Source organism: Gavia stellata, chromosome 4, assembly GCF_030936135.1.
Source record: "Gavia stellata isolate bGavSte3 chromosome 4, bGavSte3.hap2, whole genome shotgun sequence".
Lineage (NCBI taxonomy): Eukaryota > Metazoa > Chordata > Aves > Gaviiformes > Gaviidae > Gavia > Gavia stellata.
This window is the reverse complement of record NC_082597.1, coordinates 51,936,391-51,948,948: the sequence shown is the minus strand read 5'-3', so window position 1 is coordinate 51,948,948 and position 12,558 is coordinate 51,936,391. Positions and strand designations below refer to the sequence as shown.

The window sequence follows — 12,558 nt, the reverse complement described above, 5'->3', positions numbered from 1 at the left end:
TGTAGGGCTCCAGTAATTCCCAGCTGGAAAATGGAGTGTCTTTCTAAGTAAGTGGTCCCTCAAACACCTTTTTGGTGGTGGTAATCTTCTTTAGACACCTTGTTTTCTTTTAGAAAGAGGGTCGATTTAAAATGCTTGTAACACACCTAACATCCATATACATACTCCTGTACAGCAGACACAGATGGATATGTTGGATCTTTGAATGAGCCTTTCTACTCAAGTCTTGTTTGCAAATGAGGCAAGGTATGCAGCTAAAACGCAGTGTTTTGCATTTAGTAACAAACCTGAAAAGTGAGTAAAACTATGACGGTGTCGGGTGTTACCTTGTGCTACTGCTCCACTGGCTCAACACTGCACCACGACATCATCTTCACCTTCCTCCTAAACATTCTCCCTCACTAGGCATGCAGAAGATTGACAGGAGAGGTGGTAGATGGTGCTTTACTGCTTCCAGGAGTTCCTGGGGCTGACTTTGGCTTTCGCCAGCAGTATCGCAGTATGTTTGAAAGCAGAAATTAAAGAGGACCCTTGCAACAGAGTCATAGCGAGGGCAGGAGGACAGTCCATGGTGCGGGGGATGCTTAAGCCGCAGTGGTGGGGTGAGAGCTGGTGTGCCAGGAATGAAACACAGCACGCTGTGGTGGAGCCCAGCACTCGCCGGATCAGTCCTGCCAATAAAAGCAGCAGGGAGAAGATGATTCAGCTGGAGCAGAAGGGAGCACCCCACAGTGCACGTAGCTCACTTCTCTTTGTGCGGTGGGGTGGCAGGCAAATGGAGAGATCTAGAATGAACGGCCTCACTGTAGCGCTGTCTTATGGCAGTGTGAGTACAGTGAAATCATCTTCCTTGTATTCACAAATATTTCAGGGTATATGTTCAATGAGCTGCTCTTTCTGCCCTTGAGAGGACCACTGGTGAACATTAAATTCCCACCTGTATTTGCTCCTGTGAGCAAGGGCTAGAAGTCAAACAGAAACTGGCCTGAATGCTTCTTACATTTATGTTTCTCACATCTACACGGTTTTTTGCCTTTTGTCTCTTTCAGCAATTCCAGGAGAATTTTTAGGAGCAAAGGTGAAATCTGCAGCTCTATTTCTGGTGATCTAGTCTCAGACTCTAGCCACTCATAACATTAGTTTTGGTAAAAGGGGGGAAAAAGGAAAGATCAATTCTGTGTAAAGCGTTACACCTGTGAGAAGTGTGTTGTTACACACTTAAGGATAAAATTCAGTTCTGTGCACTAGGCTTTGCCAAGAACCAAGGGCAGATCCTGGTTTACGTCTTTAGAAGAGGTGAAAATTTTATGCTTCCTAAGGTAGGAGTGTATTTCATTCTCAGACTTCTGTTCTGCTTGCAGAAAACTTACAGCTGTGCTTGTGTATTTGCATATGCCCTGGTTCTTTTCTGTTGAAGATTTTTCTCTTTAAGAGATCAGCCTATAAAGGTAAAGGTCAATCCACTGCAAAGTCAGTGGTTTCTGACGTGCTGCGCCTGATACATTTTTAAAAGTACTGTCCAGAAAGGTAAATGCAGGAGCGGTTTCTTGGTTGCATCCTCAGGAAATTCTTGAGTTTGATACAAAAAGTACAGATTCTAACAGTTGGGCTGTATTTTAAAAATGTTACTGTCAGAATTCATTGGATGTAAACAAAGGATGGTAGGGTACCAGAGGAAGCCTGCCAAAATTCCTTAAACTTAGAGCCTTTAAATCACAACCTTAATGTCCAGTGAAAGTGGGTTTTGAAAAGAATTTTTAAAAGTGGTATCTTCAATAGTGTCTGATAATAATTTATTTTTCTGCAAAATTTTACAGGTGTTGATAAAAGCAATCAAAAGAAGATAACTTTCACAGTAAAAGATGGAAAGTCAGTTCTTCACAGAGCTGGTGGGTCTTTGCCTGCTGAAAAGGTCTGTGTTCCTAAAACAGTTTGAAGGATAATATCCTGTGGTCATTTTACTTATGTTATTATCATTGAGTATTTTAAGTTCCTCGAGTTTGTCAGTTTGGGTTGGAAAATAACTCATTTCACCAAAAAATTAAAGTAAGGTAGCAGAAACAATAGAGGGGAAAAAAATAGTAAAAGTAGAGATAAGTAAAAAAGTCAATTGAATATCAGGTTATTGATTTAAGAGATTTCATCTCTTCTTGCTGGTGCTTTGTGTAAGTGTATGATACACTTGTTTCTCAAGTAACATCTTTTCAAATACATTGTCAGGGTTACTTTAGAATATTCTTGTAAACAACATTGTCCTGGTTTTGGCTGGGATGGAGTTAATTTTCTTCATAGTATCACAGAATCACACAGAATCAGTACGGTTGGAAAAGACCTGTAAGATCATCGAGTCCAACCTGGGGGGAAAAAAAAAAAAAAAAAAAAAAACCACAAAACCCACGCCACACAACAACAATAACAAGCCACAACCCACCCAACACCACACAGCACCATGTCCATCAAGCTACATCCCACAATGCCACATCCACACGCTCCTTGAATACCTCCAGGGAGGGTGACTCTACCACCTCCCTGGGCAGCCTATTCCAGTGTTTCACCACTCTCTCAGTGAAGAACTTTTTCCTAATGTCTAGCCTGAACCTCCCCTGTCGCAACTTGAGGCCATTTCCTCTAGTCCTGTCACTAGTCACTTGGGAGAAGAGACCAACACCCACCTCTCTGCAACCCCCTTTCAGGTAGTTGTAGAGAGCGATAAGGTCTCCCCTCAGCCTCCTCTTCTCCAGGCTAAACAACGCCAGCTCCCTCAGCCGCTCCTCATAAGACTTGTGCTCCAGACCCCTCACCAGCTTCGTCGCCCTTCTCTGGACACGCTCCAGCACCTCAATGTCCTTCTTGTAGTGAGGGGCCCAAAACTGAACACAGTATTCGAGGTGCGGCCTCAGTAGCTAGTAGCTAGTATAAGTCTATGTTTTGGAATTGTGCTGAAAACAGTGTTGATACACAGGGATGTTTTAGTTACTGCTGAGCAGTGCTCACACAGAGTCAAGGCCTTTTCTGCTTCTCACACCACCCCACCAGCGAGTAGGCTGGGGGTGCACAAGAGGCTGGGAGGGGACACAGCCGGGACAGCTGACCCCAACTGACCAAAGGGATATTCCATACTATATGACGTCATGCTCAGCATATAAAGCTGAGGGAAGAAGAAGGAAGGGGGGGACATTCGGAGTGATGGCGTTTGTCTTCCCCAGTAACCCTTACGCGTGATGGAGCCCTGCTTTCCTGGAGATGGCTGAACACCTGCCTGCCCATGGGAAGTGGTGAAGGAATTCCTTGTTTTGCTTTGCTCACATGCACGGCTTTTGCTTTACCTATTAAACTGTCTTTATCTCAACCCAGGAGTTTTTTCACTTTTACCCTTCTGATTCTCTCCCCCATCCCACCTGGGGGGAGTGAGCGAGCGGCTGTGTGGTGCTTAGTTGCTGGCTGCAGTTAAACCACAACAAACATGTAACTAAATACAGAAGGCCCGAGGCTGGATATGAGTTGTAATCGAAATATTGGCTACATTTTCCTTAAATTTGCATCTTAGTTTTTTTCATCTGCTAAAATAGTCCTTTACAACAATACATACAGCATGATGAAATGTCCTGGAAGGAGACACTGTGCATGTCTTAAGAAAAGTTAATTGCTAGTGGAATTTACTGAATGCTTTTTCCCTGTTTACAAAAGCAGCAAAGGTTACTAGACCCTCAGGTTCAAACATAGAAATTGTATTACATGGATGAAACTGACTTTGAAATGTGGAATTGACCCAGGCTAAATTACAAATTTGTTATGCACTCTTGGCTCCCCTCATATCAGATTGAGTTTTACATCAGATTTACAAATATTTTTGCATAGCTTTGCAAAAGTAAAAATGAAGTAATTCTGCATTTTCTTTTTCCTATTCAGAAAAACTTTGCATCTCTCAAACCATGGAAACATTGCATTTGCTCAGATGACCTTTCTGATTCCTCCCTCTGTTCCCAGGTTCTGTCTTAATAACTCCTTTGGCAAAGTCCGTAACCCCCTGGTGATGGGGGGAACCTTTGGGGGGAACACTGCAATCTGCCCCAAAGGACCTAATTTGGCACGAATGGTTCTCTCTGAGCATAGTGTAACCTTTCCAACCTATATGTCTAGGTTTCCTTTTCACAAAAGCTACAGCGAAGGGGAAAAGGAGAGTTTGTGTGTACCTATGTCCTGTCAGGAGTGAGGATGTGGACACATCCAGACATAGGAACTGGTATCATTCCAACACCTGGCCTTATGGCCAAAGCTCATCGTGCTTTGCAGTCAGCGATAGGCGCAAGACAGGATTAGAGTTCGCAGCATTTTGCCTCTTAGCAGCGATAAAAATTTAGGGTCTTCTCAGCTGTGTTGTGTACTCTTTTTTTTGGCTACTCCTAGGAATGGGAAGGTTTCCAAATAAAAAATAACCAGCAAACAACCTGTACTTAAATGAGTAACACAAAAAATAAGCTCAAAACTACATGTTGTATGTCTTAAGTCTTGCTATATATTTTTCTAGGCTTTTTTTGACTACGTAACTTCTTACCATATTTAGTAAGTAGTTTTGCAGAGTATAATCTTTCGCTGATGAAGTGTCCTACTACTTTGTCTCTGATTTCTTTTATCCTATAAATAATTTGAACAACTTAAACACATGAAAGCATTTTATTTTTAGTTACTTTATATACCTTGTATTTCAAAAGTAAAATCACGAGCCCTTTTATTTGTATCTTTAATACATACATAATATAAGGGAATGGTTGCAATTCTGCCTTTTGGATTTGCTCCAGAAGAAAGGAAAAATCTGTATTCATGGGCCTTACTCCGTACCAACTAAGGACCAGCTCCAATTACATTGATATATTCAGAGTACCTTACCTTCATCTGCATTGCAATTCTTTTCACACCATTTAGGACCAAAATCTGAATTAAGCACATGTGTAAGTAAGTCTTTTGTCTTACTGTACCTGCGTGGGTTCTCCCATTGAAATGAATGGAACACTTTATGGTAGCAAAGGTAAACAATGCATCCATCTTTGCGACATGTGGGCATAAGATCTAAGATTAGTTATGAAGTTATACGTCAAGGTATTATTTAGTCACTGTGTTTGATGCCTGGTGCTATGAAAAAAATAAAAGCTTATTTCTGAGTTTGAAGTCTAATGAATGTACCTATCAAAAAAAACTGTAGATGCATAACAAAAAATCTCAAGGAGCACACTTTAATTGAGAATGAAAAATCAAGACTCTGTAAAGAAGGCGACCTCAGTCTTTGAAAGAGGGAGACAGCTTACAGGAGAAAAATACATTTGTTTTGTTAGTTCCTACTGGCCTCTTGCTTTTGCAAAATACAAGTCCACTTGTCTTGTCTTTCCTTTTGCATTATTCATCTTAGCACGATTTTTGTAGAAGTTTGACTTTTTTCAGCTAGATATGGGTTTTAAGGCCAAGGTCTTTGTTTAGAATGCTGGCCCTACACAGCTGGCCCTACTGATTTTATTGGGCCTTTTAGAACCACAGCAGGCCACACAGATTACTTTCTTTCCACAGTTTGTCCTTCAGGGGATGGTGAAAAAAAATTTGGAGCCATATCCACCTTTAAATGGACTGCTAGACTTTGTGATAAACTATCATTTTTCTTCCTATCTGAAGACTACAGCTACTACAGTCTGCTACTAAAGAAACCTTGAATTTCACTGTGAAAATGAATGAATGAAAGCCAGAGCGCTTGCAGGGTTCTACCACAATTGGTGGCCAAGTAGCAGAACCGACATCTGCACACAGTGAATACTGTGGGGTCATTTACTGGTAAATAAACAGCACTAGCCGAGTTTTTGTGGAATTGCACTCATGACTGACTTGTCTCTGAGACTTTCACTTTAAATAGCTCAAAACACTGATGGTTTTCTATAGTTAACAAATAATAGTGCTTACCCTGAAAGATAAATTCATTTGCAAACATGCTGAGATTGAGTTTATAGATATCCTTCATGTTGATACCTTATTTCAGAAGCCTTTGCATCAAACTGCTACTGGTGGTGATGCACAGAGATGGGGCTGGTGCAGAGCTGGCGCTGAGCTCCCCACGCTGCCTCCAGGACGCTGGTGGCAGGACCCCAGTCACCCTCTGCTTTGAGCAGTTTACTCAAAGCTCATACCCAGTGTTTTGTGGAGGTGTTTAAACCCAAGGGAAGCTGGCCATAGTGCTGGTTTTATTCCTAATTAGCTGGCCATCACACAGCTCCTCTCCTTAGGCAAACCAAGTAAGCTAATGACACAACCTGTGGCATGTTGAAGGCTTCCATAAAACATTTTTCCATACCATCTCAGGCTTCAGTGCGATGTGCCCATACAAATCCTGTCAGGAAAGGGGCCAGAGTCTGTAAAGAGCCAAAAAGGGTCCTTTCCTCTCCTTCTTCCACCCTATGACCATATCTAAGGCAGGCCAGGACCACAGCAGAGAACCAAAGGAATTTTTATCTTGTGTGAAGCTCCTCCACTGAAATCACAGCGCAATAAAGGAGGAATTCTATTTTCATTTGCAGATGACACCAAGTTGGGCAGGAGCGTTGATCTACTGGAGGGTTGGAAGGCTCTGCAGAGGGATCTGGACAGGCTGGATGGATGGGCCCAGGCCAATTGGATGAAGTTCAACAAGGCCAAGTGCCAGGTCCTGCACTTTGGCCACACCACCACCATGCAGTGCTACAGGCTTGGGGACGAGTGGCTGGAAAGCTGCCCCGCAGAAAAGGACCTGGGGGTGTTGGTCAACAGCCGGCTGAATATGAGCCAGCAGTGTGCCCAGGTGGCCAAGAAGGCCAACAGCATCCTGGCCTGTATCAGAAATAGTGTGGCCAGCAGGAGTAGGGAGGTGATCGTGCCCCTGTACTCGGCGCTGGTGAGGCCGCACCTCAACTCCTGTGTTCAGTTTTGGGCCCCTCACTACAAGAAGGACATTGAGGTGCTGGAGCGTGTCCAGAGAAGGGCAACAAAGCTGGTGAGGTGTTTGGAGCACAAGTCTTGAGGAGCGGCTGAGGGAGCTGGGGTTGTTCAGTCTGGAGAAGAGGAGGCTGAGGGGAGACCTTATCGCTCTCTACAATTACCTGAAAGGAGGTTGCAGAGAGGTGGGTGTTGGTCTCTTCTCCCAAGTGATGAGTAACAGGACAAGTGGAAAAGGCCTCAAGTTGCACCAGGGGAGGTTCAGACTGGATATTAGGAAAAATTTCTTTACTGAGAGAGTGGTGACACACTGGAATAGACTGCCCAGGGAGGTGGTGGAGTCACCATCCCTGGAGGTGTTCAAGGAACATGTGGACGTGGCATTGTGGGACATGGTTTAGTGGGCATAGTTGTGTTTTTTGGTTGATGTTTGGACTTGATGATCTTACAGGTCTTTTCCAACCTTAGTGATTCTGTGATTCCCCATATGTAAAACAGGGATAATACTTCTGTATTTGACAGCAGCACTATGGTCAACGATCACTGACGAAACAAGGGTCGAAGTAACACAATGGTAATTTATGTTCATAAAGTGTACCTCTGGCTGGCTGGGTTCTGGTTTGCAGAATGTCTCTCCAAACCACTCCTTACAGGTAGCAATTCTTAGCTCCATCAAAGTCTCAAACATGTAGCCTCAGACTGGCAAAGTGATGGCCTTTCATTAAGCAATACTGATAGGTAAGGGACATTCAGTTAACCTCAATGTTTACTCTTAACATTTGAAAACATGGTTATCGTTTTCCTGCCAAAACTTTAACATTCCAGTAATAAAGAATCTCTTTTTATCACACAGACTGGGAAAGTACACTCCATTTCGTAGCGTGCTGTCTTAACTCTGTTAATGCCACTGAAGCCTATGGACCTTTACAGCTGCCAAGAGGATTTTGTTTATGTGGATATTAGCTACAAAATCAGTACAAATTTGTCCTTCCTTAATAACGATTGTACAGCCACACTCCAAGCTTCGTGACTCAAAGCAGCAGAATGTTTCTTAGAGACACTAAGAGGTATAATGGATCTCCACATCTCACCTGCAGTGAAGTCTTCACAACTATTCCCAACTTGTTTATAAACTGGTTTAAAGACTAAGTGTATTTAAATAGTAACTACATACATACTCTAAACTATATAGAATGCCGTATTTTCTTGTGTTTCAGATGGGAAGATAACCAGTATTTTGTTCACAGCAGAGAAGTTAAAGCAGAGAAGACAGCTAAGAATGAGGTTCCTGCAAATACTGAAGATGACACAGTTTTTCCCACTTAGAGGTGAAACTTGGTTTCTACTGAAATAAGGCTACAAAGCGTTATAGCTGCGTCCTCTTGATTAACCATTTCAGAGCTGAAGGAATCATTAACAAACCATCAGTAGCCTGCAGCAGGCACACTGGCATATTTTTTAAAAGACTTGTGTTGCTCATTCTACAGCCCATATTAGCATTAGAGAAAAGGCTATCCCCGCAGCTCCTTCAATCAACCCAGCGATGCAGCTTAGCATGACAGCAGAAGAAAGTCACATACACATGACGAAACCTTCTTCACCTTCTATTATACGCTAGCCTGCATTCAGTATGACTACCTGACAACAGAGTACTGACACTGATGCTGAACTGAGCTGATACATGAATGAACCATCTAATTTTTTTGGAGTAGACAACTTTGAAGATTTAATTTATTCCAGGAATCACTTAAATTCAGCGCTTTCCCCTGACAGTAATGGCATTTGTTGATACTAGTAATACTTAAAAGTTGGAGGGGGGTTGTTTGTTTATTTTTAAATAGTCACTTTTCATTCTAGTATTTTCAGTTTTAATTTGAAATAATTGCCTATTCCTCCAGCATTAGTTTTTTGGACACCAATAAAAGATTAGAGACCTTTTTAAAGTTAACTTCCCCCGTATTAAAATACAATGGAAAAAAAGTAAACACGTTATTACAAAACTATGGAAAAACAAAAAAAAAGAAAAAAGTTTATTTCCAGATATACAAAACACCTATTCTCTCATTTCGCCATCTTCTTCCTCTTCTTCCACACCTCTGATGTACAAAACATTATTGCACCTGTAAATAGAAAGAGCTCCCTTAACTGTAAGTGTTTTAATTTTCCACGCCTTATATACACTGTCTTATTTCCCAGCTTGAGTGTAGCCACAGCCAAATTCTGCGTAACAAATTTCTGCTGTTGACCTTGTACAGCTTTCCACAAATTTTATAACAATTGCAAAACCCCCAAGTTTATAAAAGCAGTAACTGGTTGACAATGATGTACAAGAATTTTTTACTCTTGGGTTAATAGTCATGGTCAAGTATAAATGCCCAAACATGCAAAATGTTTTCCATAGCAATACACTAATATAATTACTAATGCCAAGGGATTAATAGATCTACAATGATCTGGAAAACGAAGGTGTTTAGTTACCTGAAATAGGGATCATAAATACTTCTTTAGAAATATTTCAAAATTCATTTTTTTCTCCCCTCAGAAGGGATCTCACAGCCTTCACATAAAAGATACATTAACACTTAGCATCTTAGTTAGACAAGATACACAGCATCTAGTAATGCAAGTGATCAGAAGATTTAAAGAAACCCTGCTTCTACCATAAATATTCTAATTACCTTATCAAAACTTCACCCAGGTGTCCAGACAACGCACCGTCTATATACTCCTCTGTGTTTGCAAGCTTGAGAAGAAAACCAGCAAAAAGAACGATTGTAACAGAAGAAGGTTCGCAAAGCGGGTCACGGTTTTGCCCCGCAGCCCACCGCCCGGCTACAGTGACCGAGGGAGGCCGAGCGATCCCGCTCCCACCCGACACAGCGCCCACCGGCGAGGCACCGCCGAGGCGTTAGAAGCGCCCCGCTCTGCCCCGCCCCGCCCCAGGCACCTCACCGAGAACCCCGACGGCTCCTGCCCCTCCGCCGCCGACCCCGGCCCTCACCTGCATGTTCATGTAGCCGTCGACGGAGACGAGGTAGCCCTTGTACTCCATCCCCCACTTCAGCTTCACCATCACCGGCTTCCCCGTCAGCCCGTTCAGGAAAGGCTTGGGGTTGAGGGGCAGGCTCTGCCAGGGAGAGCAGCCGGTCAGTACCGCCGGTCAGTACCGCCGGTCAGTACCGCCCCGCCCTGCTGCCTCGGGACCGTTAACGGCCGCGGCGCCAGTTGCCCGCGTGGCCCCCCCAACCCCTCCCTTCCCGCCCGCGGCGCGGGCACCGCTCTTACCATGGCGACGCAGCGCGCGGCAGCGGCCCGAGAAACACAGGCCCACGCAGGAACCCCTCGTGCGCGCCGTGGGCTGCGAAAGAATGGGAGGCAGCACCGCTCCGGCTTCCACTTCCGGGGACGCCGCTCTCACCTCTGACCCCTCACCCCCGCCGCGCTTTCAATAGGCTGGGGCACCCCCGCCGCGCTTTCAATAGGCTGGGGCACCCCCGCGCGCGAAGCGAAAAGCGGGGCTGCCTATTGGCTCGGTGGCGCCGCGGGCCTCTCTCATTGGCCAAGATGGCCGCCCTTCTCCCTTTTCCAACCAATCGTTGGCGCCGCGAGGCGCTCCATGCTCTCCGGGGCGGGGTAAAGCTGGGGTGCTGCTGCCGGGCGCCTCGGGCCGCCATCCTGGGGTAGGCGGCGGGGTAACGGGGCGGGGCGGTTTCCTGCGTACCTCAAGCCCGTAGACCTTTCCTTCCCTCCCGGCTTGTGACCTCCTCGCCACCCTACAGCCCCGCAGGCCTCAAGGGGCCGGTTTCAAGACCGGTAGCAACCTTATTTAGCCTTGAAAGTCAGACGTCCAGAGCAGCAGCTGCCCTCCCGGCCGGGGATGGACGCACCGCTTATGAGCAATCAAGTGTGCGTGTCCTTCCCAGCAGGGTACTGCTTGTTTTTCACCCCGAGAATTGCCAGCTTTGAGGACTGCGCTCAGCTCAGCAGCAGTTGGTCTGCCTGCGTTTCTGTCTCTCTACACAGGTGGATCTCCACGAGGCGGCAGTGCTTACCTGGTACGATGGCTGTGGCACGTAACGGGAGGCTTCTGACAAGCTCCCCTGGCGTTACCTGCGAGCCTTGCAGCCGGTGAAAGCGTGGCGGCATCGATTCGTGTTGAAGAACAAATTTGCGGACCAGTACGTTTTCGTTACTCCACACGCATGGAAAGAAAAGCTCAGAGTTTATAAGGTGCATAAGCGATGTCCTTGCCGATAGGCGAGTGCTCTACTCAGTCTCATTTGACTCACAGGCGAAGAAGTTGCCAGAGCTTTTCTTGGCTGTAGAGGGCATCAGCCTGTTGACACGAAACGTCGGTCCTGCTCTAGCTATAATTTGTGACTCAACCGTTGACAGGCAAATATGTTGAATCAATGTTTGCATCGTTCACTAATTTGTCACGTCTACACTAATGTCTTCTGCTACTCTGTGTCTGAAGCCATCAAATGCTGCAATGCGTATTTATGTACCTGCATGCAGCATATTCACTTTAATGTATTGGATGCTGAATGTGGAAAACATACATTCAGGAACTAACCTTTCTGCAAAAGAACTATTACATTTTTTTGCCTGCTTTACCTTCCCAAGGTTGGTCTAGTGCCCTAGTATTGAAAGCAAAACCATCATCATCTGCTTAAATCTGAGTGTTTAATGCTGTTGCCTCAATAACCTGTGTTCTCCAGATCCAGACTCTCCGCATACACAGTGGTTGCGATACGTTTATGGATGGGTAGGAGTGAATAAGAGCTGGAATTATAATTTTTTTTAACTAGCCTGTAGCAAAAGTGCACTCGGATACTTGTTTCCATGATCATTAGAAATGAGTGTGATTTTCTTTTAGGGTGTATTGGATGGGCTGCAGAAACAACATCAAAATTATGCTAATAGTCTTTCTGGTAGGAAAGCTGAAAGAGTAACTAAGTTACAAAATTTCTGTAAGGAAATCTGTTGAGACTATGTAGGAAAAGCATGAACACAACAGAAAATGGTATATATAGCAAATTTTTTCATGCCACTTGGAGTAAAGAATAGCTGATTTCAGGTGATAACATGTATAATGTGGCAGAACGCAATGAGCTTAGAGTGAGTGTCTTGGATAAAATCATACTGTGGGAGTAATTTTTGCACTTTTCTGATAATTGCCATCTGTAAACAGCCTTTCTTTTTACATATTGAACCAATTTTGATCACAATGTCTTCTACTCATGTTGGGAAAACTTTTTGTGTACCAAGAAATACAGGAGCAATTACATTCAGCTTTTAATAACACTCTGGTCCTCTGACAGATGAGTAAATATTCCAGTCCTGTTGTTATAAAGTTATCAAAAAACAGAAGAATTTCTGAGGGTCATAGATACCGGCATAGAAGTCAGAGAGCAGAAGTGCTTGACTTCTAGTTTCATAATTGGTGCATGAATTCACACGTCAGTAATCTCGTCAGCTGTAGACTGGGTCTGCAGCAATTTTGTGTGGCGGTGGGGTAGGAAGGAGTACTGAAAGCAGAGAATGCGTGACTACATCTGATGTAGTTAACTGGATAACTTGGTTAATCAGGAAATGAAACAGCTTTTG

At 44.3% G+C, this 12,558-nt stretch overlaps 1 protein-coding gene across 1 annotated transcript; it reads right to left on the bottom strand.

Annotated features, from left to right (window-relative positions):
- Positions 1-8,732: 8,732 nt before the first annotated feature.
- Positions 8,733-10,309, bottom strand: SNRPF (small nuclear ribonucleoprotein polypeptide F). Its single transcript, XM_059817072.1, has 4 exons — positions 10,234-10,309; positions 9,950-10,075; positions 9,627-9,691; positions 8,733-9,068 (listed from the first exon to the last, which is right to left on the bottom strand). The coding sequence occupies exons 1-4, from the start codon at positions 10,234-10,236 to the stop codon at positions 9,002-9,004; spliced, it is 261 nt and encodes an 86-aa protein (XP_059673055.1). The 5' UTR covers positions 10,237-10,309; the 3' UTR covers positions 8,733-9,001.
- Positions 10,310-12,558: the final 2,249 nt, after the last annotated feature.